The 27,181-nt window shown below is 55.0% G+C and overlaps 8 protein-coding genes across 8 annotated transcripts; 4 read left to right on the top strand and 4 right to left on the bottom strand.

Moving 5' to 3' along the window:
- Positions 1-2,769: 2,769 nt before the first annotated feature.
- CTAM01_08561 (alpha amylase) lies at positions 2,770-4,442 on the bottom strand (the record flags this gene model as incomplete). Its single annotated transcript, XM_060524581.1, has 2 exons — positions 2,770-4,148; positions 4,229-4,442. The coding sequence occupies 2 exons, from the start codon at positions 4,440-4,442 to the stop codon at positions 2,770-2,772; spliced, it is 1,593 nt and encodes a 530-aa protein (XP_060380800.1).
- A 500-nt stretch (positions 4,443-4,942) lies between these two features.
- On the bottom strand, positions 4,943-5,509 carry CTAM01_08562 (uncharacterized protein; the record flags this gene model as incomplete). The annotated part of the gene is made up of 1 exon (XM_060524582.1): positions 4,943-5,509. One exon carries the CDS (start codon positions 5,507-5,509, stop codon positions 4,943-4,945), a length of 567 nt encoding a protein of 188 aa, XP_060380801.1.
- Positions 5,510-5,882: 373 nt separating this feature from the next.
- Positions 5,883-6,317, top strand: CTAM01_08563 (uncharacterized protein; the record flags this gene model as incomplete). The annotated part of the gene is made up of 1 exon (XM_060524583.1): positions 5,883-6,317. The coding sequence occupies one exon, from the start codon at positions 5,883-5,885 to the stop codon at positions 6,315-6,317; it is 435 nt and encodes a 144-aa protein (XP_060380802.1).
- Positions 6,318-10,472: 4,155 nt separating this feature from the next.
- Positions 10,473-17,628, top strand: CTAM01_08564 (alpha amylase; the record flags this gene model as incomplete). Its single annotated transcript, XM_060524584.1, has 3 exons — positions 10,473-10,892; positions 10,955-11,070; positions 11,124-17,628. 3 exons carry the CDS (start codon positions 10,473-10,475, stop codon positions 17,626-17,628), a joined length of 7,041 nt encoding a protein of 2,346 aa, XP_060380803.1.
- Positions 17,629-19,000: 1,372 nt separating this feature from the next.
- CTAM01_08565 (subtilase) lies at positions 19,001-22,473 on the top strand (the record flags this gene model as incomplete). The annotated part of the gene is made up of 11 exons (XM_060524585.1): positions 19,001-19,147; positions 19,228-19,572; positions 19,655-19,718; positions 19,775-19,880; positions 19,949-20,006; positions 20,066-21,435; positions 21,550-21,659; positions 21,713-21,821; positions 21,878-21,965; positions 22,029-22,279; positions 22,347-22,473. The coding sequence occupies 11 exons, from the start codon at positions 19,001-19,003 to the stop codon at positions 22,471-22,473; spliced, it is 2,775 nt and encodes a 924-aa protein (XP_060380804.1).
- A 124-nt stretch (positions 22,474-22,597) lies between these two features.
- CTAM01_08566 (uncharacterized protein) lies at positions 22,598-23,578 on the bottom strand (the record flags this gene model as incomplete). The annotated part of the gene is made up of 1 exon (XM_060524586.1): positions 22,598-23,578. The coding sequence occupies one exon, from the start codon at positions 23,576-23,578 to the stop codon at positions 22,598-22,600; it is 981 nt and encodes a 326-aa protein (XP_060380805.1).
- Positions 23,579-24,800: 1,222 nt separating this feature from the next.
- On the bottom strand, positions 24,801-25,265 carry CTAM01_08567 (uncharacterized protein; the record flags this gene model as incomplete). Its single annotated transcript, XM_060524587.1, has 1 exon — positions 24,801-25,265. The coding sequence occupies one exon, from the start codon at positions 25,263-25,265 to the stop codon at positions 24,801-24,803; it is 465 nt and encodes a 154-aa protein (XP_060380806.1).
- A 1,254-nt stretch (positions 25,266-26,519) lies between these two features.
- On the top strand, positions 26,520-26,924 carry CTAM01_08568 (uncharacterized protein; the record flags this gene model as incomplete). Its single annotated transcript, XM_060524588.1, has 2 exons — positions 26,520-26,711; positions 26,805-26,924. 2 exons carry the CDS (start codon positions 26,520-26,522, stop codon positions 26,922-26,924), a joined length of 312 nt encoding a protein of 103 aa, XP_060380807.1.
- Positions 26,925-27,181: the final 257 nt, after the last annotated feature.

The following is a 27,181-nucleotide window of genomic DNA, read 5'->3' on the forward strand; positions in this document are numbered from 1 at the left end:
TCCCCTCCCCGCTCACCATAAGGTATCTAAAGGAACATCATCTATCACGCGGTACACAACTTTGTTGGCTCACAGTTCAGCTTGTGTAGACACACACACACACACTTACACACACATGTCTCTCAAGAAAACAGAAAGGAAAGGCAAGTCTAGAAGTAAGGGAGACGAGAAAAGGAGACTGTCATTCGCTGAACCGTCATGTCTTTCCGTCACGCCGTGATTGCAAGCGCCAAGCCTATTGGGAACACCCGCATGCCGCTCTCAATATCCGGCCCCCATCTCCCCCGAGTCCCAGAGACACTCATCTGCCGAGGGCCTTTGCAGTGGTGATCACATCAACCAGTCAGACAAGCAGGCATCCGAGTATTCTCTCACGCAGACAGAAAGAAAGGAGAGAAAAAGAATGAAACACACACAGAGAAGTCTAAGACATACAGACGTCCCAGCCTGGCAGTCCGCCCAGTGGTCAGTGGTCAGTGGTCAGTGATCACCCGTCATTATCTTGCCTTGCTTTAGTGGTAGGGGATCAAATCTCATCACATCGCTTCCAGTGGCGGGCGCTTGTTCTTGGGCATTTGCATTTGCATACACAAAAAACCCAAGGTCTCAGAGCTGCAGCAGTAGGAACAGCTGCATAAAAGGCGAGCAAGCAGGATTTCTACCTAGACTCTGCGGTGCAGAATGTGTGCCTTTATCTTATGCATGTCTTATCTCCCTCTCTGTTCGCCGCCTCGCGTCCCGAACGCACAGCGCGCGTCGTCCGCGCAGCCCGCGCAGAGCCCATCCCACCCCCTGATCTACAACCCTTCACACTCTACCTTACCATTTGACCACGGGCTTTTCAGCCTGCCAAGTTGTCCCCTCTTTTCGCCTCCGTCTCTGGGCAGTAGCAGAATCCGTATCCTTTCCTATATTCTCTACCATACACTGTCAAAACTGTCAATCGATCGAATCGTCCAGATAATTGACCCTATTGGTAGTCACGTAGTCCAAAAAAAGTTCCCGGTACGGATGGACTGCCCTTCTTTGTACTATGTATGGATGAATCCCGTTTCTCTCAGCGAACCATGTTTCGCCAGCCAACCAACGGTTTTCCTTTGTTCCCCCTCTGCCTCCCCCCTGGTTTGCCCTTTCGGTGTCCAAGGCCCAAGGTCCACACCTCTAACGGCCGATCCCTTCGTATCGAACGGCGGGCGAAAAATGGAAAAAAACAGAGTGTGGCACACGGTGGTCACTGGGCACACCGTGTGCGCGCTCAACTTCTAATACGGAATACTCGGTCCCCATAAATTGGAACTAAACGTTGCATAAAAAGACCCCAATGGCACACACACCCACCCACCTCCTATACCCGCTCTCCATAAACTAAGCACTAAGGTCAGGTACAACTCTGTCTTTGGCTTCTGAGTACCTAGCTGGGGGCTAAAAACGGGGTTCGGTCCGTTACCTATTGTTTTTTCTTTCGAGTCCTCTCTCTCTTCGCGCGCTGAATCTCTTAGTGCAAGGTACCGTCTAGACGGTGGGACTCCGACTCGTCCGACTCGACCGATAGATCGATGCAGCGCCCCCCCTTCCCCCCGTTCTACCACCCACCCTCCACCAGCCCCTATTGTCTGTCACTCACCATGTCACCGTCTCCATTGTAAAAAATCCCAACTCGTCGAAGGATCCTTTGTCTCTCTTTTTCACTGGAGACACAGGGGAAACTCGGCACAACAATCGGGTAACGTACCTTGGGAGGGTTGTTGCTCCACGTTTTACACTTAAGGATAGTCTTAGAATATCCGATAAGCCATCGTTATCCAGTTTTTGTCAACTCACGTGGTGGCTGTGCAGATGCCGGGTTACCTAGGATCGATGGATAAGTAATGGAACCTAGGGAAAGAAAAGCTTGGCCGCGATTAATCTACGGAGGACGCCGAGGAGAAGGAAAGAAGGGGGACAAATTAATCAGAGCCCAGAAGGGCAGAAAAAAAATAAATAAACAAAAAACGGGGGATTGTTTGTGGAAGGGGCATTGCTTCTTCACCGTTCATGCAGTTTTATTCCCATTCTGAATGGCACGATACTATGGACTCGGCTGTTTTCGGCCTCCGTTTAATACCGGCCACTTGGACAAGTGATGTGCAGCCAGCACCCGGCGGGCGAATATTATGGGGAGAGAGAGAGGGAGTTCACTCCGTAGCGCGTCTGCGTTGTCTCGATTTGGAACAGCCTTGGGCAGAGAGAATGGAACCCCCCGGCTATCCGCCGCCATCGTGAAGTTTCGCCGGCGGGATGTGCTACCCGGCGGGTAACCAGCATGTTCAATGATCTCATAGATGGTTTTGGAGCCGTCGCACTTCTTTGTTTTGTGTACGGAGTACCAATTCTCACAGAAGCTCACAGTTGATATTATGACTAATTTATTTCCGAAAAGATTGGTCTGGTATCACTATGAATAAATGCAAGAAAAATAAAAACAAGATACATTGTAAAAGGATGGTATAGCATAGCATTACTCACCAGACCACGTGAGAGCTTCGTTTGGAACATGCGGCCCGGGGTGGGGGAGGATAATTACACTGATAAGAGATGATAGTCTGCGTCATGATAGCCGCCATTGAATTATCCAAACTCCGCTTGCTTGCGAAAAAAAGACTCGACGATGTGAAGAAAACATGTGTCTGGCTTGCAGTACACCCGTTCGAGTCGCGCCCTTTTTTTCTTCTTCTCTTCTGATTTTTGCCCTTTTTCAATGTCTCACATTTCATAACCAATGATGGTTGCTTATGCGAGGAGCGCAAAAGAAACGGCCATGACGGAAGCCAGGACCAGGGTCATGCTGCTGCCGATGAAGCCGGCGGCGCTCTTGCTCTGACCAGCGGCAGTGGTGCCGTTGGGGCAGATCTTGGTGGCGTCGATGGAGGACGCAAGAACGACGGCGCGGGGCTGACCCTTCTCCATGTACAGAGTGACGTTGCCGGTGCCGTCGGCGGTGCTGGTGCCGCAGGTGGTGACCTCGACGACCGCATCACCAGGGTTGAAGCCGCCGACGCTGAGCTGGTAGGTGTCGCCCTTGGAGCTCTTGTTGGTGACGCAGAAGACGACCTGGGCGCCCGCGGGGCCCTTGCGGAGGCACAGGTGAGTGTTCTCGACGAAAAGCTGCTCAGAGGCCGTGGTGGCGAAGTCCTTGTTCGTGGCCTGGAGGGCGTTACGGGTCTTGAGGAGGGTAGAGGTGAGCTGGTAGATGGGCGCGGTGGTGTCGTACTTGGATTGCCAGAGGGGCTCACGGTTGAAGGGAGTCGAGTTACCGTTGAAGTGCTGCTCCTGTCCCTGGTAGACGGTGGGGATACCGTCAGTCAAAAGGATGTAAGCCATGGCGTTCTTGGCAAGCTCAATATCCTCATCGTAGACGGCGAAACGGGGCATGTCGTGGTTCTCGACGAAAGATCCGAGGGCGAAGATGTCGGTGCAGCCATCGCGGGCCTGGGAGCGCCAGTCGGCGAGCTCGTTCATGTCACCACCGAAGAAGACCTTGTTGAGGGGGTAGTACTCGATGTAGTTGGGCATGCCGGGCAGCAGGTTCAGGGTCTGGTAGCGGCAGAAGTCGGCGGGGGCTCCGGTCAGGACCTCACCGAAGGCGAAGACGCCGGAGGCGTTGACAAAGGTAGGCAGGAAGGCATCGTTGACGTGCTTGGCGGCATCGATACGGAGACCATCGATAGAGTAGTTGGAGACGAGTTGCTTGATCCACTTGCCAAACTCATCGACGACGGTGGTCTTCTCGGTGGCTAAATCGGCGAGGGCAACGCCGTAGGGGTAGAGCCAGCAGTCCTGGTAGTTGGTGCTGTTGTCCCACTCGGTGACGTTGCAGTAAGGGTGGAAGTCGGACTCCTCGTTGAAGGGGTTGAACTTCGAGTAGTCGAGCTTAGGGGGCAGGCTGTCGAGCTTCTGGACCATGTTGTTGACGACGACATCGACCATGAGGTACATGTCACGGTTGTGCATCTCCTTGACCAGGTTCTTGAAGTCGTCCGAGGTACCAAACTTGTCGTTGAGGGCGTAGTTATCGAGAGACCAGTAACCGTGGTAAGCCTCACCGACGGCGGTGTCATCGTCCATGTTCTTGACAATGGGGCTGATCTGGATAGCAGTGAAGCCCATGTCTGGTGGTCATGGTCAGTTATAAGGCCCAGGGTCTCTGGGCTAGAGCCCGTGATGCATTCGTCTACAGCAATATACTCACTTTGGATGTAGTCAAGCTTGTTGGTCAAGCCGGCCCATGTGCCACCACAGAACTTGTAGAGTTCACACTCGTGGTCGGTTGAGCCATCGGTATGGGCGTAACGATCGATCATGACTTGGTAGATGGATCTAGACTTCCACGCCTCGAGGTCGGCAGCCTCGACGAGGGCAGAGAGGGCCGTGACGGCGGCCCACGCAAGTGTTGAGGTACGCATGGTGATGATTTTGACTGATGATGTCTGTTTGAACGAACGACTGCGCCGCGTATGGGCGTTGAATTAACGATTGGTTTTGCGCTTGGGTGCGAGCGTGATGAAAGGAATGGATAGGGTCGGAGAGGATTTGCGGCGCACACACAACGATATAGACCTTTGGGATGTAAGAGGGACAGGACCGATGAACGAATGGACGGGGAACCCTTCAATGGAGAATGGAGTGGCAGCGAGTGACTGGCTCTGGGAGCTTGCAAGTGAAAAAAAGGGGTGGGAAGCCCGGGTAGATTAGACGAGTGACTAGAGTAGGACGTGGAGTCGGTTGATCGGTTGACAGTGAAAGAAGAGGGGCCAAGCGCGTCAAAACGAGACTCACGCTGTGAACACGAGGGTCGATCAGCAGAGGGAAAAAAAAACCGAGAAAGTGTGGTGGACTAGGTGACTAGGGACAGTCTACGGTATACTAGGCAAACTCTTAGCAGTCATAAGTGTTGGATGTGTATCTATATTCGCACATACTCCTCCGTAGTACGGGTAGTGTACTCAATAATGTTCCGTACTCCGTACCTTCTGACGGCACTGGGCAGAGGGTTCGGGACTGCGGATGAACCAATGCAAGGTACCAGAAACACAGACAGCGCGGAGAAGCAGACAAAGACAAGAGGGTCACGGAACAACAGGCCGAGGGACGGATGGGCTTGGAAATGGCTTGGAGGAAATGACGGTTCCTGGCAACTTTGCCGTACTTGGCCGCAAATGTCAATGCCTCGGATCGAATGGGACGACGAGGCCCACACGAGGGGCGCAAGTGTGTCAATAACCATGACCAACAGCTGGTCGACGGGAAATTGAACCCAAGCAGAGGAAAAGAGAGAGAGAGACTGAGAGAGAGCGAGAGACCACGGGGGATACGATGGTCGATACGGCGGCCAAGCCGGGGGGTGTGGAGGCGACCGCGCTAGAAGGGGATAGTGACACTGACGGAAAGGAAACCCGAGCGTAGGGTGAGGGAACCAGAGTCTTGTGTTTGAAGGGGAGAGAGAGGGAGCAGGAGACTGCAGAAGCGACATGAGGAAGCGGAAAGCCGTCCAAGATGCAGATGGAGAGGTAGGTAGGATTGGTAAAGAGTTGCGTACTCAGCAACCAAACGGCGATATGTACGGATAATGAAGGCGAGGGTAGCAGAAGTTGTGTGCTGAGTGAGGCAAGCCAGGATATAGGTAGCCGTAGCTAGGCACGACTATGGAAAGGCTCTTGATCGATGATGCAGGCCTAGATGTGACAATAGGCGGAAAGGATTAATTAATGGTGGTGTCGTTGGTCAAGATGGTGTGTGGTCAAAGTGGAGTGGTGTGGTGAAAAGGGTGAAAAGGTGGTGGGAAACTGCCGCCAACGGCGCAGCAAGATGGACGGTGCTGTGATGAATGTGTGGCTGCTTGACCAATGAGAAGGAGCAATTGGAGTGTTCATACTGTGAAGGTACGAAGAAAGACGAGAGACTCGGCGAGAGATGAGGGAAGGAATTGGTACAAGGTCGAACCTGTCAAGCCTGTGTTATTTTGGACAGCAACCAATCCCAAAAGTTACGTATCTGGCTTTGGCTCCTTTGGCTGCTTGGAAAACCTCGTTTCCCCTGCCAAGAAACGCCAGGGCAGCGCCGCCAACGCCGCCAACGGTGCGGCCTTGGAAAGCCGTGGGAACTTTTTGGAATGGGATTGCGAGCTTATCCCAAAAGAGTGTGGTGGTACCACGACATGGGACGTCACGTCGGCAGTGACAATTGGTCGCGTTGGACATGAACTGATGGCACCAAGACTCGAATGGCACTGTCAGCCTGGCACACTGAGCAGCGTGAGCACTGATGAACAGCGTCGATAGCGTGCTTTGTCTTGTTGACGGGTTGACGGTTGGCGCAGGCGACGCTGATGCAAAGACGTGGCGACGCGACGGCGCTGTAAACGACCGAGATTCGCCCTCTCTTGACGAGCCAACTTGGTGTTTACTGTGTACTATTCTGAAGACAGATGGACCTGAGAGGGCACAGCGTGGCAGACATGTTCTTGGTGCCTTCTTGGCAGCGGCGCTGGACAACGGGAGGCTTGTTGTCTGGTTATTGGCCCGCGTTGCTTGGTGTTTGCTTGTCTACGCCGCAGCTTCTCTTACCAAGACTCCTGTCCAGACTCGAGAGTCTTGATGAGACGACATTTGATGGCTTCGGGGCCTGGTTGGCTTGCAATCGAACACTCACATTTCAACCAGTGGCAGCCGAAATTCGATCAAGAGTGCGAGAGCAAATTCTGCCAGTCCTTTTCCCTCCCTGCCTGACCAGTGACAGCCTATCTGGCAGTCGGAGTGCATAGCGTGTCCTGCAGGTGGACGCGGGCGTTTTATTTTGTTGACAGATGATAAGAAGCCCGTGGTCAATTTGGCAAAGGGGAAAAAAAGGAGTCTGTGTGTTGCTGACCTGTGGTTGGTGCGAGTGCCAAGTGTGGGCGCCATTACTTTCGCTACCTGCTTAGATAATCAGAAATAATTGGACGACTGGAGGAAATCAGTCCCGAATTGGACGCAACTCCCACCGTCCTGTCCCACAAACATCCCAACTCCATGGATTCTTGCTTCTCCAGGGGAGAGGGGGGAAGGGAGGACAAGAAGAGGGGAATACTGAATTGACTGGGGAACTCACTTAAACTCTATAAAGTCTTTTGAGGCAGCCCCTCGCCATGCAATGCGCAGCTTCTCAGACGGCTTCCGCTTGATAGGCCTCATGAAGGCTGACTGAGCCCTGAATCGAGTTTCTCGTCAACTCCTGGAAACCGGAACTTGGAAATATAGCTGGAAGGCATGGGACTCCCCAGATACCATCATCAACCGGTCGTGTTTCTTGTCACGATGAGACGTAGGGCAGGACAGGGCAGTGAGGCGAAGAAAGAGCCAACGCCACCAAAAGAAAAGGAGTTCGCGTGTCCTTGGGCCCTTGGCTCTCAGCTCGGCGTGGCTTCTGGTTTAGGCGAACATCGCCCCTTACCGCTTTCCCCGCCAGACTCGTCTTCTTCCTCAATCTTTATCCATCAACTCATTCGTTCTTGCCCTTTTTCTTGCAGTGTTCCCCTCCTTCCCAAGATCCATCCTGATTCTAGCGACTGGCAGTAGCGAACCACGGCATCAGTCCTTCCCATCACGTCGCGCCCAGAAGATGCCCAGACACGCCAGTACAAAGAACCAAGAGGGCTTCTCTCCTCTGACTCGCTTGATTGCACCGACCGCTCTGTGCGATACGGCCGATCGTCGCGGGCAAGTGCTGCACCGCGGTAGGAGTCGTGGACTCGTGCAAGGGGGCCCGGCCCCGGTCGGCAGCAAGCGCAGGTGCTCCTCCGACCGACCCCTGGCCCTAGTACCCCGGTCCCAGCCGTCCTATTCGAGGCTACCTCCTCCTGCCCAAGTGGGTCAAGTCCTTGAGAAGTTCAGGTACCCTGCTTCCACCGCAGCACTGTGTAGGTACGTACACGAGTACAAAATAGCTGGACAAGGAAAGAGCTGGTAACGCAGTAAGGTACTTAGTGGAGTTTCTTGAGACGTACTCTCTGCCGGCGTGGCAGGTGGCAGGCGACCAAAGGAATTCTCAAACTCACAAAGGAACTCGTAGACTGCCCAGAGTTAAGGACAGCAGGACCGGCAGGGCTTGAGGGAAGGAAGCCACACTCTGTCTTGAGCGTGGCTGATGTCAATTGATTTGAAGCCAAGGATTGGCCAAGACGCCGCCAAGTGGATCTCCCGTGGCTGATGTGTCGTTTCCACTGCAATTTTCACTGCAATGATTGCAATGGCCGCTGTCCATCCTTTCGAAGTTCAGACTGACTGCCTGGCCTCAGACTTTCTCCCCAGTAGGATTCGGCAGACATCAGACATTCGACATTCTCTTTCTCCCGCATTCCAATCTGTCACACGGTGTCACTCGGGGAAAATACTTCCAAGCTCCATGTGCAGTTCCCCAGGGCTGGGACCACTCTTTGCTCAGTGTCGTTCCTTTTCTTCGGCGCTGTTGCATCCACCAAAGTACCTACTTAATCACTTCTTGTGCGACATTAGGTAAGCTGCAGTCACGCCTCGAAAGCGCATTTCTTAGCACTGCTAGCGACCCGGATGCTAATGCGCGAGGTCTAGGCAGGACAAGATCAATTTTGATTTGCTTTTCTCGATCTTCCTTCTCAAATCCTTCCATGCCGCCATGGCAGACTTGTCGCTTCCTCCTGCGTTAGCTTCCCCACGAGTCGACGTCACGATCACGATCAGACAGACGCGCCCGACGTGTTCCTGTTCCTGGCTTGGCCCAAGTCTACGCCGCACTAAGGCACCTTACTACACAGTACGGAAACACCATGGAATACACTACAGCACCTTTAGTCCTGAAAGACTTGGTGACTTGTTGGATAGGAAGTAGCAATAGCCGGTCGAGCTAGCAGTAGCCAGTACGGACGGGGTGCCACACCATCGCCCTCTGAGCATAAACGGTTTATGCTAGTTGAGATGAACCCCTCCGATTTCCATCTGCCAACGACGCGGCCACAACGCCCACCCTCAGCCTGCCTGCCAGGCCAGGCCAGGCCAGGCACGCCGCACCTCGCACCTCGCACCTCCCGTTGCCCACCGCCTTTGAACGGGTCCGGCCCCTTGAGCCTCAAGTCTCCAACTGTTCCCGACTGGGAAATCACTGTTTTCTGGATAATCTTCGACAGCATGGATCACCCGTCCTGACAGCCTGGTTCGTCTCCAACGTCTCGTATTCTTCCTGGGGGTACCGCCCGAAGCAAAACTGACTCGATACAGGAGAGCACGTCCTTGGAGCCAGGGGCCCTACTTGACAGCGGATACTTGGACCGACGACGGAGCTCGCCCGAACTGACCAACAAGATGCACCAGACCGTGCCGGCTTATCCTTGGTCTTCAACACGCTACGCGCACACTGGCCAGAATGACATCCTCGCCCCTGTTCGCCGCTGACCTCGGGGCCACCGTATTGGACAGTCTCTTTTGTGGACATGGTCCAAAATGGTAATTCAAGACGGAGCCCGCCAATCTCCCATCGCACTCATGGTTCGCTCCCACCCAGGCACTTGCCTGCACCCTCTGCATATCCATATTCCAAACTTCGTATAGCCAGAATTAGCCCTGACCACTACACCCCCGGAGCCACATTGTCATGTACCAAGAAAGAGGGGTCTGACGAACAAGAGGAGCAGGCACAGGTACCTTTCTTTGCCTTTTCTTTACTGCGCATATACTCCCTACCCACGGCCTACAGACTCACTCTCTGGAGTCTGGACAGTGGAAACTGGAGAAGAGGCACAGAGAGGTCCTGGTTCCAAGAGGAAGGGCTAACGATTCGGCTGGCCCGTTCCTGCAGAAGGAAGCCCCATCCGCCCATCACGGAATCGATGCCCTGCGGCCCTGCGGCCTGCTCGCCTGCATCCCCTTCCCCATCCCCATCCCACTCTCGCCCCAAAGACCCAAGAACCAAGACCCAAGACCAAGACTCGCAGACCTGACAGTGCCAGACTGGAGCCTTGAGAGGCGAGGCGGACGGAAAGATCCTTTCCATGGACTCTTTTACGGTGGCCCCCCCAGCCACTCTGCTATTGTACCATGTGCCTGTTCCCTCAATTCCTGTGCCTGTGCTTCTTGTGCCTTTGCCTGTGCCTTTGCCAGTGATCCCCCTTTCCGCCTTCAGCCTGGGGCATATTGCAATTGGACTGACCCAAGCTCCTACGAGATTACCCCCTTTTCTACCGGTACCAGCGTGGCGTTGACGGCCGAGTTTTCTTCCCATCCGTCCCGCGCTTTGCCTTGCAACCCATCCCGTCATTCGTTCTTGCTTGCTTGCTGGTCTGCTTCGCGGCCTTTCTCTCCTCCCCCCATCCCATCACCACCACACTCCTTCGAGCTTCACTTCGTCACTCATTCCTGTTTGTCTTTTTTTTGCTTGTACAATCTTTTGCTCACTCGCCCCTCCCGGCGAGTAAGAGTTCACACAAAATGTCTAATTCAGTATTGGCTTGGGCACTTACACTCCTTACCACATCATCAACCCTCGTTTCCGGCCTCAAATACACCGCGAGCGAAGTCGATTACAACCTCAACACCAACAGATTAGCAAAGAGTCCTGCCGAATACTCAGGAAAGAGAGATGGCCACACCTTCACAGCATCGCCCCCCAACTGGCGGTTTCCCTACTACACGTTATTCATCGATCGATTCGTAAATGGCGACCCCGATAACGACAATGCCAACGGCACACTCTTCGAGCATGATATCATGAGTAACCAGCTCCGTCATGGAGGAGATTTGGCTGGCCTCGTCGATACGTTGGATTACATTCAGGGCATGGGGATCAAGGCACTCTACATTGCTGGCTCACCCTTCATAAACGACCCATGGAAGGCGGATTCATACTCGGTACGCTAATCGCCTAAGAGCACACGATCCACGGCAGTGATGCGAATACTGACATTTCGCAGCCCCTCGATCTCACTCTCCTCGACAAGCACTATGGCAACATCACGGCGTGGCAAGAAGCCATTGATGAGATTCACAAGAGAGGGATGTATGTGGTCATGGACCAGACTATGGCAACGTAAGTATCCGATGGCTCACGTCGGCCTCTTTTCTGTTACTCACCGCCTCTAGCATGGGTGATTTGATCGGCTTCGAAGGATACCTCAACACGTCCACTCCGTTCTCAACTTCGGAGCACAAGGTTCAGTGGAAGACATCCAGAAGATACCTCGACTTTGACATCGGCAACGAATACAATGACTCCTGCACGTACCCGACTTTCTGGTTTGAGGACGGAAAGAAGGTCGATGTCTCTTCTCAGCTGAAAGGCTGCTACGACAGTGACTTTGATCAGTACGGTGACATTGAGGCTTTCGGTGTTTTCCCTGATTGGCAGCGTCAATTGGCAAAGTTCGCCTCCGTGCAAGATCGTCTGCGTGAGTGGGTTCCCTCAGTTCGCCAGCGTCTTGAGCTCTTCTCCTGCATGACCATTCAAACCCTCGACATTGATGGATTCCGTATCGACAAGGCTGTTCAGGTCACAGTCGACGCCCAGGCTGAGTGGAGTACCGCCATGCGAAAGTGTGCAAAGGACCTTGGCAAGGATAACTTCATGGTCGTCGGTGAGATTACCAGTGGTAATACTCTGGGATCTATCTACCTGGGCCGTGGCCGAACCCCCTCCATGGCCTCCGCACTCGAGCTTTCCGACGCCACCAACCTGGATTCGAACAGCTCTTCCACCTCTGGCAGCTTCATTCGTGAGCAAGGCAAAAGCGCCCTCGACGCTGGCGCGTTCCATTACTCAATTTACCGTTTCATGACCCGTTTTCTCGGTTTGAGCGGTCATCTCGAGGCCGGCTACGATCTGCCGACCGACTGGGTTCAGACCTGGAACCAGATGATTCTCACCAACGACTTCTACAACGCCAACACTGGAGAATTCGACCCCCGTCACTTGTATGGTGTCACCAACCAGGACGTTTTCCGCTGGCCCGCCATTGAGAAGGGAACTGAGCGCATGCTGCTCGCCTACTTCATCACCACCCTGCTTCTTCCCGGTGCTCCGCTCGTCTACTATGGCGAGGAACAGAACTTCTATGTTTTGGACAACACCGCCGAGAACTACGTTTTCGGTCGTCAGGCCTTCTCGGCCGCCCAGGCATGGAAGGCACACGGATGCTACGCGGGCAACAACTCCGTCTACGTCGGCTGGCCCATCACCAAGGGCAAGAAGGGCTGTGAGGACGACACCGTCGCGTACGACCACCGTGATCCCTCGGCCTCGGTACGCAACTGGATGAAGCGCTTGTTCTCTTTCCGCGACAAATATCCCGTTCTTGAGGGTGGCTGGCTCCTTGAGCAGCTTTCAAACAAGACCCATGGCGTCTTGTACTCGGGCAGTCCCACTGCAACCGAGACCGGAATCTGGAGTGTCGCGCGTGGCTATATGAGCAACCAGAACAAGACTGGTGACCCGGTTTGGCTGGTTTACCACAACAGCCCCAATGAGACCACCTACGAATTTGACTGCAGTAATGAGGCAGATGCGTTCCTCTCGCCCTTTGACGGCAACACCAAGGTCAGAAACTTGTTCAGCACCGATGCCTCCATCACTCTCGAGAGTTCGACAAAGGAGAACGGCTTCAAGGGAGCGGGTCACAAGGCCGGCTGCCTTAGCAGCATCACCATGACGCCTTTTGAGTTCCGCGCTTACGTTCCTGATACCGAGTGGATGGAGATTGCTTCTTCCATTACCGGTTTCGAGCCTGGCCATGACACCCCCATCGACTCCACCAATGCCAACGGAAAGATCCCCATCGCTTTCAAGTTCTCGACCGAGATGACTTGCGCCGATGTCACCAAGGCCGTTTCTGCCTACGTCAACGTCGACGCCAATACCCAGACAAACATCACATTCGATACTCCTGTGTGCGGTGCTATGGATCCCATTGAGAAGGAGTCGTGGACGGGCGCTATTGCTTCAGTCTGGAAGTGGTCTGCCAACCTCCAGAACGTCCCTGATGGCATTGTCAAGATCACTGTCGACGGAGTCACAAACACTACGGATCACTTCCTCCTCCGCTTTGGCAAGCCCATCAACCCCGTTGTTTTTCCTGCTTCCGCCAACTACTCGCGGTCTCTGATGCAGCAAAGCGGCACCGAATACTTCATCAACCACGCCGCCCCTGGTGCTAACAAGTGGCGCTACAGCACCAATTGGGGTTCTTCCTGGAGCAGCTGGATGCCCTACACTGGTGCGAGGCAGCGCATCGTCCCTCAAGCCTGGGAGGGTACCGACCTCCAGAAGTGGGAGGGTGAACATCTCATGGTTCAGTACTTCAGCAAGCCCCTTGGTTCGTCGTCTTTTATCCAGCATGCGGACAACAGTGTCATCCCCTTCTCGCGTCGTTTCCCTCACATTTTCCTCCACGGACCCTTTAACAAGTGGGGTTACGATGCTGGCCTGCCTAACCTGATGACCCAAGTCGGCGACAACATGTGGGAGCTTCACTTCATGTACGAATGGCCCGCCCAGATTCAGCTTAACCTCTGGGGCATCAACCCGGACAACCAACCTGATGCGTCCTTCATTTACGGCGATCCCAACGGCGACGGTGTCCTTGATCGTCTGCCCCCCAGCAGTTTGTCCGACAACGTCGTGAACCTGACTTCGCCGCCACCGATGCCTGCGCTCTCCTACAAGCTGGTTCTCAACGACGCCAACTGGAACTACGTCGCCGTTCCCCAAGGAAACATGTGGATTCAGATTGTCTTCTTTTTCCTTCTCGGCCTCATGCCCATTATCCTGGCTGGACTGGCTGGCTGGATCTATATGAAGGGTTTCTACCAAGTTAAGATTAACAAATCAGGATTCTCCAAGAAGGGTTGGTTACCACTCAAGCTCGGGAATGAGTCCAACATTAACTTCGGCGAAAAAGGCAAAAGTCTCGAGATGTCCCAAATTCCTCCGTCGCCAACCGTCACGCCAGCTGCCGCTGCAGCCACCGGTGGCGCCCCCCGAAGGAAGGTCCTCATCGCCACCATGGAGTACAACATCGACGACTGGAAGATCAGCATCAAGATCGGTGGTCTTGGTGTCATGGCCAAGCTCATGAGTCAAGCTCTCACCCACGTGGACCTGATCTGGGTTGTCCCTTGCGTTGGCGACGTCGACTACCCCATGGACCACGAAGCCGAACCGATGTTCGTTGAAGTCATGGGCGACTCCTTCGAGGTCAAGGTCAACTACCACGTCTACAAGAACATCACGTACGTCCTCCTCGATGCTCCCATCTTCCGCCAGCAAACCAAGGCCGACCCCTACATTGCGCGTATGGACGATCTCGAGAGTGCCATCCTGTACTGTGCCTGGAACAGCTGTATCGCCGAATCCATCAAGCGCTTCAACGCCGACATTTACCACATCAACGATTACCACGGAGCTGCTGCTCCTCTTTACCTCCTCCCGCAGACTATCCCCGTCTGCTTGTCGCTTCACAATGCCGAGTTCCAGGGCATGTGGCCCATGCGAACCGAAGAAGAGCAAAAGGAAGTCTACAGCGTCTTCAACCTTCCCGCCAAGGTCGTCAAGGACTACGTTCAGTACGGTTCCGCGTTCAACTTGTTGCACGCCGCCGCCAGTTATCTTCGTATCCACCAGCGCGGTTTTGGTGCCGTCGGTGTGTCCAAGAAGTACGGTGACCGTTCTTTGGCCCGTTACCCCATTTTCTGGAGTTTGAAAAACATTGGTCAGCTGCCCAACCCGGATCCTTCCGATACTGGAGAATGGAACCCCGAGGACGATATCAGCAACTCCACCGACGAGATCAAGATCGACGAGACCTTCGAAGCCAACCGCGCTACCCTGAGAAGACAAGCTCAAGAGTGGGCCGGTCTCGATGTGAACCCAAACGCGGATCTCTTCGTCTTCGTCGGTAGATGGAGTTTGCAAAAGGGTGTCGATCTGATTGCCGATCTGTTCCCCAGCATCCTCGAGAAGTACCCCTCTGTCCAGCTTATTGCTATTGGCCCAGTCATCGACTTGTACGGCAAGTTTGCTGCCCTCAAGTTGGCCAAGCTCATGGAGAAGTACCCTGGCCGTGTTTTCAGCAAGCCTGAGTTCACTCAGCTGCCTCCCTACATTTTCAGCGGTGCTGAATTCGCTCTTATCCCCTCTCGTGACGAGCCCTTCGGTCTTGTCGCCGTCGAGTTCGGTCGCAAGGGTGCCTTGGGTGTTGGTGCCCGCGTTGGTGGCTTGGGCCAGATGCCTGGCTTCTGGTTCACCGTTGAGTCGATGAGTCCCCAGCATTTGCTTCACCAATTCAAGCAGGCCATTGCTTCGGCTCTTGCTTGCAAGCCTAGAAAGCGTGCTCTTATGCGCGCATGGAGTGCCAAGCAGCGTTTCCCCGTGGCGCAATGGATCAGACAACTCGACACTCTGTACAACGACTCCATCAAGGTTCACAACAAGGAGGCTGCCAAGCAGAAGAAGGCTGGCGGCATTCGCAACCTTACCGACTCTTCCTTGAGATCAAGCGTTGCCGTCAGCGAGTACGGTGCTGAGCTCACCCCCACTGGCTCGAGAGCTCCCTCACCTCTCCCGCCGCCGAGCCGTATCGCCAGCCCTGCCGGCCGCCTCAACTCTCCCGACCTCCAGACACCCAACATGCCGTGGTCGACGATCTCCTCTTCCCGTCGCAGCTCTTTCTCGAGCTCAATCGGTGGCCGTGACAGTATGCTTGCGCCCCGCGACAGCATGTTTGCCAGCGGTCGTGAGAGTATGGTTAGCGTTGACAGCTTCGCGATTCGCGCCCAGAACGACATCTCCTCTCCCCAGACTCCCGGCTTCGGCGACGCTCTTGGCCTGCCCCAGCCGAGTTTCTACAAGCAGCAGCGCAACAGCTCTCAGCTGTCCCTGCCCGATGTCGTCGGTGATCGCCACGACCTCAAGCTGCAAAATGTGGACCAGAACTTTACTGATAAGAACGGAGAGTTCTACGCCGAGTTCGAACAGATGCTTAACAAGCTTACAGCCAAGAACTCAGGCACAGACCTTTGCATTGAAACCTATCTCAAGAAGAGTGAGAAGAAGTGGTTCGCAAGATACAGAGACGCCAAGCTCGGCCGCAGAGATCACAGCAGATCAAGAAGCCCTGCGCCTGGCAGCCGCCCTGGCTCCAGCAAGGGACTCGGTGCCAAATTCGACGTCGATGAGCGTGGCCGTAGTCGCACCCCTAGTGGACTCACCGGAGCGTCTCGCTACGATGACAGCCCTGTCGACGACGAGTTCCTTCTGGGCGACAACTACAACGCGCCTACTGGTCTCAAGAAGATCCTGTCCATTCGCATTGGCGACTGGCCCATCTACGCCTTCTTCCTTGCCTTCGCTCAAGTTATCTCCATCAACTCGTACCAGATTGTTCTGCTCACGGGTGACACCAACCAGACGCCTCTGAAGCTTTACATCGTCGCCGCAACGTACCTAGTAACATCAGCCCTGTGGTGGATCCTGGTGCGCTTCACCAAGTCCGTTTACGCCTTGTCTCTGCCCTGGGTCTTCTTCGGCCTCGCTTTCGCCCTCCTGGGAATCTCGCCTTACCTGACTCCTTGGCAAGCTAGCGCTGCTATGCAAGACGCCGCCACTGCCATTTATGCCGCTGGCGCCAGCGCTGGTGCTCTGTCATTCGCACTCAACTTTGGTGACGAAGGTGGTGCTCCCACGAAGCAATGGATTACTCGAGCCTTGGCCGTCGCTGGTGTTGCTCAGGTTTACTCCCTGATGCTCTGGTACTGGGGATCTTTTACTCACACCCCGGAGACTTCCCCGTTGGCCTTCTTCGACGGTACCAATATCTCCAAGGGTATTGTCGTCTGTATTCCTATCGCCATCATGCTCTGGTCCATCGGTCTTGTCCTGTTCTTCGGTCTTCCTGACTACTACCGCCAGGCGCCCGACAACATCCCCGGATTTTACATCTCTCTCGCCCGCCGCAAGCTTGTACCCGTCTTCTTCATCATGATCATCATCCAGAACTACTGGCTCTCGGCGCCTTACGGCCGCAACTGGGGTTTCCTCTTCGCCTCGCAGTTCATCCCTGGATGGGGTGTTGTTCTTCTCGCCCTTGGATTCTTCGTCGTCCTCTGGTCCATCATCCTCTACGTCTTCTCCTTCTTCTCCGAGAGCCACACATGGCTTCTGCCAATCTTCGCCATCGGCCTGTGCGCTCCTCGTTGGGCGCAGATGCTTTGGGGTACCAGCAGCATGGGCATGTACCTTCCCTGGGCCGGTGGCCCTGTTGGCTCGGCCATCCTCTCTCGCTGCCTATGGCTGTGGCTTGGCCTCTTGGACAACATCCAGGGTGTCGGTCTGGGTATGATGCTGCTCGCGACGCTGACTCGCCAGCACGTGTTGGCCGTTCTCATCGGCGCACAAATTGTGGGCAGTGCCTTCACGATGCTGGCGCGCGCGACGAGTCCCAACGCTCTCTCGCCCAACACAACCTTCCCTGATTTCTCCCAGGGCCTGATGCCCGGAGTCTCAAGTTACTGGTTCTGGATCTGCCTGGGCTTCCAGCTGGTGATCCCTATCCTCTTCTTCAAGTTCTTCAGAAAGGAGCAGGTATCAAAGCCTTAAAGAGATCATGCAAATGTTACTGCGATGCGAAACAAAAAACACAAATACCCGGAGGCCGCGATGCGCTTTGCGCCGCAAACAAAAGCGCCGCGCCGCGCCGCGCCTCTTGTCACGTTTGGTCTTTGGGTCAGGGGTCCGGTTCACTTCCGACTTATGGGGCCTATTTTGGTTGTATAATGATGTATAACTTCTTTCTATATACACACACATAACTATCGCGTTTGAACAAAAGCGTTCGTTCATGGTCTACGAATTGGCTCTCTCGCGCGAGCGCTCGCATATCCGAGGGGGAAAATAGGGACGAAGGGGCAAAAAAGCTTCCGTCTCTTTGCATGTTATTTCTCATTCTCATTTACAAAACACATACACGCTGTTCTCTGGTCTCTTTGAGAGTTACAGAAAGCGGCGGGAGGCTGGGAGGCGAAAACCAATCTTTGACGGCAACAACGCTCATGGAAAATTATTTAGATTTAGACTCACGCTATGTCCTCGCTCTTTTTTATTTATTCTTGAATCATGAATAATACCTTTGCAATCAATGAGTTCCTGTTCCCTTTGCATTTGCCTTGACTGAGCCGTGACGAACAGATTGAACCACCGCCCCGACTTGTTGAGAAGATGTAAGTACGCCGCCCATTTACACATTTCCATCCAAGCTCTTAACTGACCTTCCATTGACTGATCCGCCGCGGGGTAGGTGGAATCATGCTGCAAACGAACACCAATCGCCTCATACTCCACGGCTCATTCCGAAGCAAGCTGCAACTCTGGCACCACTCACCCGAAGAAACTTGGCACCTAAAGCGCGGTACTCGCGATAATAGGCACCGGACTCCGAGGCCGTTGTGCTTTCCGCCTTTATCCCTCCGGGATTTCCAGAATACGAAGATGCGCGTCTGCTAGCGTGCATACCGAAAATTAAAGATATGGGCGGGATTAGAGTCAAGGTTTAGGTTACCAAGCTCAAGACGGCAGGTCGATGCAAGGTACGGGATGTGATACGTAGGATTTGGGTGTTGGACGCCCAGTCCAGGTGTGGACCGGCGTTGCTTGGCTTCCAAGGCGAGGTCGCCTCGGGGGTGGAGATGTCGCTGCGACGACTGCCGAAAGAGGATGGGAGACCGGGGTTTCTTCACGCTGGGTGCATGGCGTGTCGTGGTGTCGACATTGTCGATACGAGATCGTCAAGAGGTCCTCTTATGGTATCACGCGAGAGCGGGCATGTTTGCCAACGGCTCTTTCTCATAAATGGCGCTCATCATCCTGCGAGTATGTCATTGAGAGAGGAGGAAGAGTCAGGGACTGACTGGGTCTTCTGAACGATCATTCCGTTTGAGACTTTACATTCGTTTTCTTGACTGACTGACCGACCATGCGTGTCGCGAGTGCCATCATCTCCGTCTTGGCCTTGGCCGGCGCGGGAACAGCCCGAGTATCCCGGCGCGCCGTCGACGAAGATGCTCGTCCTTCCAACGACACGGCCGTCGCGCCCAAGAAGTTCATTGTCGAACTCGAGCAGGTTCGTTCTTTTACTTCCTGCCCACAGAAGAAACCGTTAGACTATCTTAGTAAGAGGACAGATACTAATGCGCCTGATAGGGAGCCGACAAGGATGCCGTAGTCCAGCAGCTCCAGGCCAACGACCCGGGCAGCAAGATCCTCAAGGTCTTTGACTCGTCCCTCTTCAACGGCATCGCCGTCGAGTCGGACAGCGAGAACACGGACTCGCTCGAGGCGATCGTGCCCGTCGTCAAGGCATGGCACTCGACGCGCATTCAGCTCGCGCCCGTCGTGGCGGGGGAGTCGTTTAGCGACGATGCGAGGGCGCTCAATTACTCCATCCACTGGATGACGGGCGTGGACAAGCTCCATGAGCAGGGGATCTTTGGAAAGGGCGTCAAGGTTGGCGTTGTTGATACGGGGACGGAGTATACGCATCCTGCTGTGAGTTTATTTTCTTTTCTGCGTCTGGGGGAGGGAGTGGTGAATGAAGAGATCTGATGGGCTAACGTGATGTGGACACTAGCTTGGTGGGTGCTTTGGTGAGGGGTGTAAGGTTGCTGCTGGGTATGACTTTGTTGGTGACGAGAGTGAGTTCATGACGACCAACACGCGTTGAGCTGATGACAGAAACTGACTTGGGCAGCGAATTGGCCTTACCCCGGAGCAGAGCGTCAACCTGATGAGGACCCCATGGACCAGGCCGGTCACGGAACGCACGTCGCCGGTATCATTGCCGGCAAGAGCTCCGAGTATGTGACGACGTCTCAAGACTAGCTTGGTCAGGGAAAAGAAAGCCTTAGCTAAACGTGTCGAATAGGTTCACCGGAGTTGCCCCTGAAGCCACAATCTACTCCTACAAGGTCTTCGGCCCTAATGTGAGTTGCTCAGTCTGGTCCCCCCCGCCCCTTGGAGACATGCTGACATCAATTCTCAGGAGGGCACAGCCGAGGAAGTCCTAATCGAAGCTTTCCTGCGCGCCTACGACGACGGCGTCGACATCATCACCGCCTCTGTCGGCTCCACCGGCGGCTGGTCCGACAACGCCTGGGCCCTCGTGGCCTCCCGCATCGTCGAGCAGGGCGTCGTCGTCACCATCGCCGCTGGTAACTCGGGCGACGTGGGACCCTTCTTCCCCAGCAGCGGCGCCGCCGGCAAAGACGTGCTCGCCATCGGCTCCGCCGACGCCTCCATCGTCTCGGCCCGCCAGTTCGCCGGCACCTTCACGCTCGACGGCCAGTCCAACCGCACCATCCTCGGCTACCGTCCCGCCGAGGAGCTCTTCCCCGCCGAGATCGTCGGCTGGCCCATCGTCCCCGTCACGCTCAACATCAGCGTCGAGAACGACGCCTGCTCGCCGCTCCCCGAGGGTCTCAACTTCACAAACACCATCCCGCTCGTGCGCTTCGACGAGGGGTGCCAGGATTACATCCGCCAGCGATGGGTCCAGGAGCGCGGCGCGCGCTTCATGCTCTTCTACCTTACCGACCGGCCCGTCGTCGGCTTCTCGGGCTCCGGCTGGGCGCAGAGCAAATGGGGCCTACTGTCCAAGGACGCGGGCGAGGCCATTGTCAAGACGGTCATCGCCGGCGGCAGCGTCACGGCCGACTTCTCGCTCGACCAAAACAGCAACTACGTCGCCATGTACAACGCCGGCGGCGGGAAGCCGTCGCAGTTCACCTCGTGGGGCGGTACCTTTGACCTCGAGCTCAAGCCCGATGTCACGGCGCCGGGCGGGCGCATCTTTGCTCCGTTCATCGGCCACCGCTACCGCGACCTGTCGGGAACGTCCATGGCCTGCCCGTACGTCGCTGGCGTAGCGGCGCTATATATCGGCGCGCGCGGCGGGCGCTCCGTACACGGCGCGGGCTTTGCTAAAGCGCTGCACGCGCGCATCGTCGCCTCCGGCCGCGCGATCCCGTGGTCCGACGGCACGACGAAGGATTTCGGGTTCTGGGCCCCGCCGATCCAGGTCGGTAGCGGGTTGATCGACGCCGTCTCAGTGTTGAACGCCACGTCGCAGTTGTCTGGGGAGACCAAATTTGCGTTGAACGACACGCATCATTTCTCGCGGTACCATCAGGTCGATGTGACGAATACCGGCCCCACGGAGCTCGAGTATATCTTTACGGTGCAGAATGCCGCTGGATTCGAGGCGTATTGGACTGCTGAGGCTGCTGATGCGGGGATTTCTGCTGTGCCGCGCATCAAAGATCTTGTTGAGATTGAGCCGGCCAAGATTGGGGCTGTTGTCAGCTTGCCGGCGGGCGGGTTCAAGGTTGGGCCTGGGCAGACCAAGACTGCGAAGTGAGTACTCTCCTGATTCCGTTGTGATATTTTGATGACTGGCCCGAAGGATTCTCTGGGCGGTGGCTTCATGGGAACCGCAATGATGGCAGACGGCTAACACTAAGACTTCAGGTTCTCCTTTGACATTCCTCAAGGTCTCAACGCTTCGAGACTTCCCGTCTTCAGCGGCAAGATTCTCATTGGATCGAGCGCCGGCGATGTGCTCTCGGTGCCCTACTATGGTAGGCCTTGGTCGCCTCTTCGCGTGAAGCTTTTACTAACAAATTCCCCAAAGGTGTCGGCGGCAGCATCAAGCATGACATTGCTGACATGTTTTACACCTCCTACGGATACCCTCGTGTCTCGTCTGGTGTTAACCGGACCGCTCTCTCTGAGAAGTCTAGGTACGGTTTCCAAGTATACAAGTGAAGGGAGACAACAGACTTACACCCATCAACAGCTTCACCTTTGACCTCTCCCTCGCCAAGCAAGACTTTGTCAGGCTCCAAGTCGCTCTGACCTGGGGCTCTCGCCAGGTTCGCTGGGATGTAAGCAATTACTCTTTCTCCTCTCAAAGAACCGAGGAATACTAATTCCTGTCTTCTCTGCAGGTCTACGAACCCACCTACCAAGAGCGTGAGTGGGTATACCCTCCCGTCGTCGGCGAGAACAAGTACGTCGGCTCCGTCGCCAGCTTCGACGTCTACAACAGCGTCAACTACCCCGTCTTCGATCCGGCCACCGACAGCGTGAACAACACCTTCTCGTACCCTCTCCAGGACCAGTCTCGTGATTCGCCCTACGAGTCGTGGTGGCTTGGCAAGCTGGCGGATGGAAGCCAGATTAAGCCTGGAAAGTACAAGTCAGTCATCCCTCACCTGGATTTCATACCATCTATGTGGCCACGTAGACTAACACCCACGAACTAGATGGCGTATCGCGGCTTTGAAGGCCTTTGGTAACCCCAAGGCGTCGGATAACTGGGAGATTTTCGAGACGCCTGTGATTGAGGTCCTTCCGCTTGCCGGAAGCAATGGCACCGCTTTCCGGCGTTGAAAACTCTAGTACGATCTAATGTAATATCGCTCTCCAACCCCTGTAAATTCACGGTAAATCCAAACCACTTTTTCGTGCGTCCCAAGTGCTCCAAATGTAGTCCCATCAGCCTGCAAGTGTATCATCAATCCATCGCAACCAACTCATCACCAGCCGCACTTGGCTTGCCCGCATCAACGTCCTTACCTATCTCCTTACCAAAGATACTCTTCTCGTCAAAGAAATTTACCTCCTGCTCGAGGGCAGCCTTTGCGAGCCGGTCCGCCTCCTTATTCTCCTTCTTCGGCACCTGCCAAAACTCCACCGCCACGCCCGCCTGGCCCAGCGACATCATGGTGAGCATCAGATTATCCCACAGATCTTCGTTCTTGACCTTTTCGCCCTTTGTGTTCTTCCACCCGTTGGCGAGCCACTTCTTCATGTGCGGCGGCTCGCCGTTCCTGCCGCCCGCGACACCCTCGACGAGATACGCCGAGTCGCTCTTGACGACGACGTGGTGCAACTTGAATGACGGCTGTGACCGCCGCGACAGCGACCGCATGGTGGGCAGTCCCTTGGTGGCAATCGTCGTCGCCTCCATCAAGCCCACAATGGCGGCGTAGAGGTCCGCGCGCTGCTGCGTGTGCTGCGGGCGGTCGCGGCCGTCGCTGCCGTCCGTGTCCTTCATGACGTGGCCCCGGTCTTTGGCGTCGGGGATGCGGCAGGCGCGGTTGAGCGGGTTGCCGGGGCCGAGGTGGACGCCGACGGCGGACTTGGTGGGCGGTTGATCGGGACTGTTCTGGGGCGGGCAGACGCCGTGGACGGCGATGACGAGGGAGTCAGTGTGGTGGGAGAGAGCCGCCGCGGGCTTGTCGTCGTCGTCTCCGAATTGGATGGTGCGGACCGTGATGTTGGTGTTGGCGAGGGTGGTCCGGGTGAGGGCGTTGTGGCAGCGTACGTGGACGAGGTTGAGGGGCCCGTGGGAGCCGGGGAGCTCTAGGTCGGTTGGGTTCTCGCCGTAGAGATCTGTGTGGTCGTGGGGGAAGCGGCGGACGACGTAGCCGTCCGAGTTTGGCTCGACGAGGAGGCCGACAGGGTGGTTGGCGTGAGGGTCGTGACGAACCATTTTGGCGGGGTCGTGAATGGCGGTGAATTCGTGTCGTGAACGAGGTTAGGGATCTCTGTCGGCGAGGTTGATGATCCGTCTTGAATGTTTGAGCGGTCCACAGTTATGAGATAATAAAAGTGACAGGTGAGAAGGATGAGATGGATGAGAATGAGAGTGGCAAGCGTGAGAATGGAGTGAAGTGGAGATGCAGCGTTCCATCAAAACTGCACTGCCGTTCCCACTTTTCCCCGGTCCGCTTTCTTCTGTCTCTCGACTAACTGTCAGACTAATGAAATGTCCAGTGTTACCAGAATCAGATATTCGATGGGCTGTGAATCATTCTCGAGTTTCCCAAGTATGTAGTCGGATTATCGCCCGTATTCCACTTTGCCTGAGGTGGAAGATGAGAAGACGGCACCGGAGAGGTCTTGCCGGACCCGGCAGACAGATAGTGGGTCCCGGATGCCGACCGGGCCCGCTTTCACGCCGAGTTGCACAATGCTTCGTTCACAGGTCCAGGACCACGAGTGCCTTGACAGGACGGCGAATATGTAGAAATAGCGCACGCCTCCACTTGTCAAGTTAGATCTGGCTGCAATGGCTCACGTTTGACAGCCCCCAAACCTACCAAGTATATCGTGACCTTCCATCACCAAATGCAGGCGTTTGATGGATGCTCATCAGTATTCAGGACTCGCTTTACGATCTCGATTCAGGGAGAAATGCGCGACCAAATTAGAATGTCCACTTCTCACGCCGAATTAAAAGGCTAATGTATTAATGTAGTCATGAGTATATGCATCTTTTCATGTGAAAGGGGGATGGGATCTCGGCCATGCCCAGTGATTCTGGAGTTTTTAATAATGCTTGATTGCTGACACTACTTCTATGCGCACCTAGTTTCCCCACGCTGTACCATAAACCATGCTTTCTCATACTCGTTGAAGTCAAAATTACTCAGGACTTCCTTCGATTGCCCAGCAAGACCGACGTGCCCGTAACGATGTTCAATCTTCTAGTGACGTCTTCGAGGGAAGCGGAAAACTTTGCCCACACCCTTGCCCTCTGCCTCGGTGCGTTCAAAGACATTCGATCTTCAAACACTCTATAAGACCATCACTGTTTGCGCAATTCGGGTAGTAGCTGGGATCGGTTTCGGGTTCTTGGTAGGCATCAAGATAAAGCTCATGGTTGAGACAGCAAGTCCTGCCCGGCTCGGCCTTGTCGACGAAGCCGATGATCAAAGTACCTGCTCTTCCAACTTCTTGATCACGGCTCTGGCCTCCTCAAGCTCGGTCTTGATACGTTCGTGCTCTTCCCTCAGCTGGCCGAGTTCGTTGGCGAGGTTGATCCTCGCCGCGCTCTCCCTCTTCCACCATTCTCTGGCGATAGCAGGCCGACACTGGCGATTTTCCATCCGCTTCTGAAAGAGCAAGAAGTCGAGCTCCAGTCTGTCGTGCCTGCGTCTGAGCTCTGCGGTCTCGGCGTTCACTCTGCCCGGGGTTTCTGCGCGCCGAAGGCCTTCCGCGGCGCTAGGTGCCTGTGCGCCGGAGGAGTTGCGGACGGCAGTGCTCTCGCCTCCTGTGAAGGAGCGCATCAGTGTTTCGAATTTTGACTGCGATGTTTTGATGGAGTCCAAGACTTGAGGGGCGGTCTGGAATGGCTGAAATGGCTGCGGCTGCGGCTGCGGCTTTGCGGTAGACATGGCACCTTGGCTGGAGGACGCGGTTTATGCTTCTGCAGTTGGCGGAGGATGGAATGTAGCTCGATTTGCAAAGAGGTGTTCTGGACCTCTACTAGTCCAGTGGGAGTCTTAAGTACCCAACCCGAAGGTATGGGTCGAGTGCCCACTCTTCCTCGACGGCGAAATATGATATTGAGATCCATCTTGGTGTCGCTGGATGACGACTGGCTGCATTGAACGTTGGAGAACAAAAATTCCAAGGGGCATTGTCGATATTATAACGATATATAAAGCCAGGTCTCGTCGATGTTGTGAATCCAAATGCTCATAAGAGACTCGTCCACTACATTCCGGGAGATGGAAGCAAGAAACCCGGACCCCTTTGAGGAGTGCATTCAGAACTTTAGGATGACTAGCCTTCAAACAAAGAAACGCTACATTCTAAGAGCTATGCATGGTTACAAAACAAAAGAAATCCTAAATCTTACCTTGGACGGATTTCAATCCCCTTGGTGTCTTGGAGCATCAGCCTTTGACGTATACAGAGCATGACAGAAGCCACCGTTCCGTAGATATGGACGAGTTTAGAAGCGGAGACAAATGGAACTCTTTTAGTCAGGCTATGATTTATTTGAAGTATGATCTGAAGGTCACAGGTTTTCGTTTGCCTACTAAGTACCTACCTAGACAACTTCGGGAAACGAATGGACCCTGCTCCAATGCTCCGTATGTGTGCTCTAATCTGGCCCCGTAGTTTCAATGATATGCAAGACCGTATCCTAGAATATGGCAATCCATTATTTGAGTTGACTAGAGGCAACTCCGCCCATCTTTACTTTCCTCAGTTCCGATGGCGTGTAAACAGTCCCGGAGGGCTCCGGGAAGGAAGCCCCACACACCGGCGCCGACTTGCATACACTTGCCATGCCGAGTCCGTGCACCCGGGCGGAACGCACTTGTCCCCACAGCTAGAGAGCCAAAAAAATCTGACAGGGGTCTTTGTCGGCCAATGGGCGAACCCTTAATCCGTCGCAATCGCGCATCGCCAAAATTTCGGGTCCCTATCAAGCTATCCATTGCACCACCCAGCCCAACCCGCAGCCTCTCACCAAGGCGTATCCACGACACCAACCAGCCGACGAAAGCAACAAGCGAAACACGAGAAGGGGCCAATTGACCCAAAACCAAGTCCAGCCTCAGCGCAAACCCCGACCACACACCCACGAATCCCCCCCGAGCTCGGGCAATAGAGCCGACAACCAAAGCCCGCCCATCATGAGACCCTCACCCGTCCTCCAGGTGCTCAAGTACAGGCACCTGAAGCTGACGACCAAGGACGTCAACAAGGGCTTCTACAAGGGAAACCGGACGGGCGCCATGGGTCGCCACACAAAGTACGGAGGCTACGTGATTGAGTGGCACAAGGTGCGGACGTACGTCGTGCCGGAGGGCTTGAAGGATTTCAAGGTAAGGAGACAGTTGCGCGCGGAACGCGAAAGGGGAAGGAGGAGGATGCCGGCCGGTCGAGTCGTTGAATGCTGACGTGTTGTGTGTATGTAGCTCACGCCGTTCGTCTCCGAGGCTGTGCGGCCCCTGAGGGGATCGTACCCCACGAAAGAAGGTCCCCGCGACCCCAAGCTCTACCTGGAGAACTGGAAGCAGGTGAACGGTGTCGATTAAAGTGGAGATGGAGAGAGAATCCGCATGGCTGGAAGACGAGAGAGAGAGAGAGAGAGAGAGAGAGAGAAAATAGGAAAGGGAGACGAGAAGCACAGCATTGAGATCTGCTGCTGCTCGCTGACGGGAGACGGTATCAGGAGAGACAACCTGAGAAACAACCCCCAGAAACAAGGGGCAGGATCACGTTCTCACCCCAAAACAAGAGTGTACAAGAGCTGTATATACCCTCGACGCTGTAACAATATGTAAAGAAAGAC

The sequence above is a fragment of the Colletotrichum tamarilloi genome (assembly GCF_030869305.1).
Source record: "Colletotrichum tamarilloi strain Tom-12 chromosome Unknown Scaffold_30.1, whole genome shotgun sequence".
NCBI lineage: Eukaryota > Fungi > Ascomycota > Sordariomycetes > Glomerellales > Glomerellaceae > Colletotrichum > Colletotrichum tamarilloi.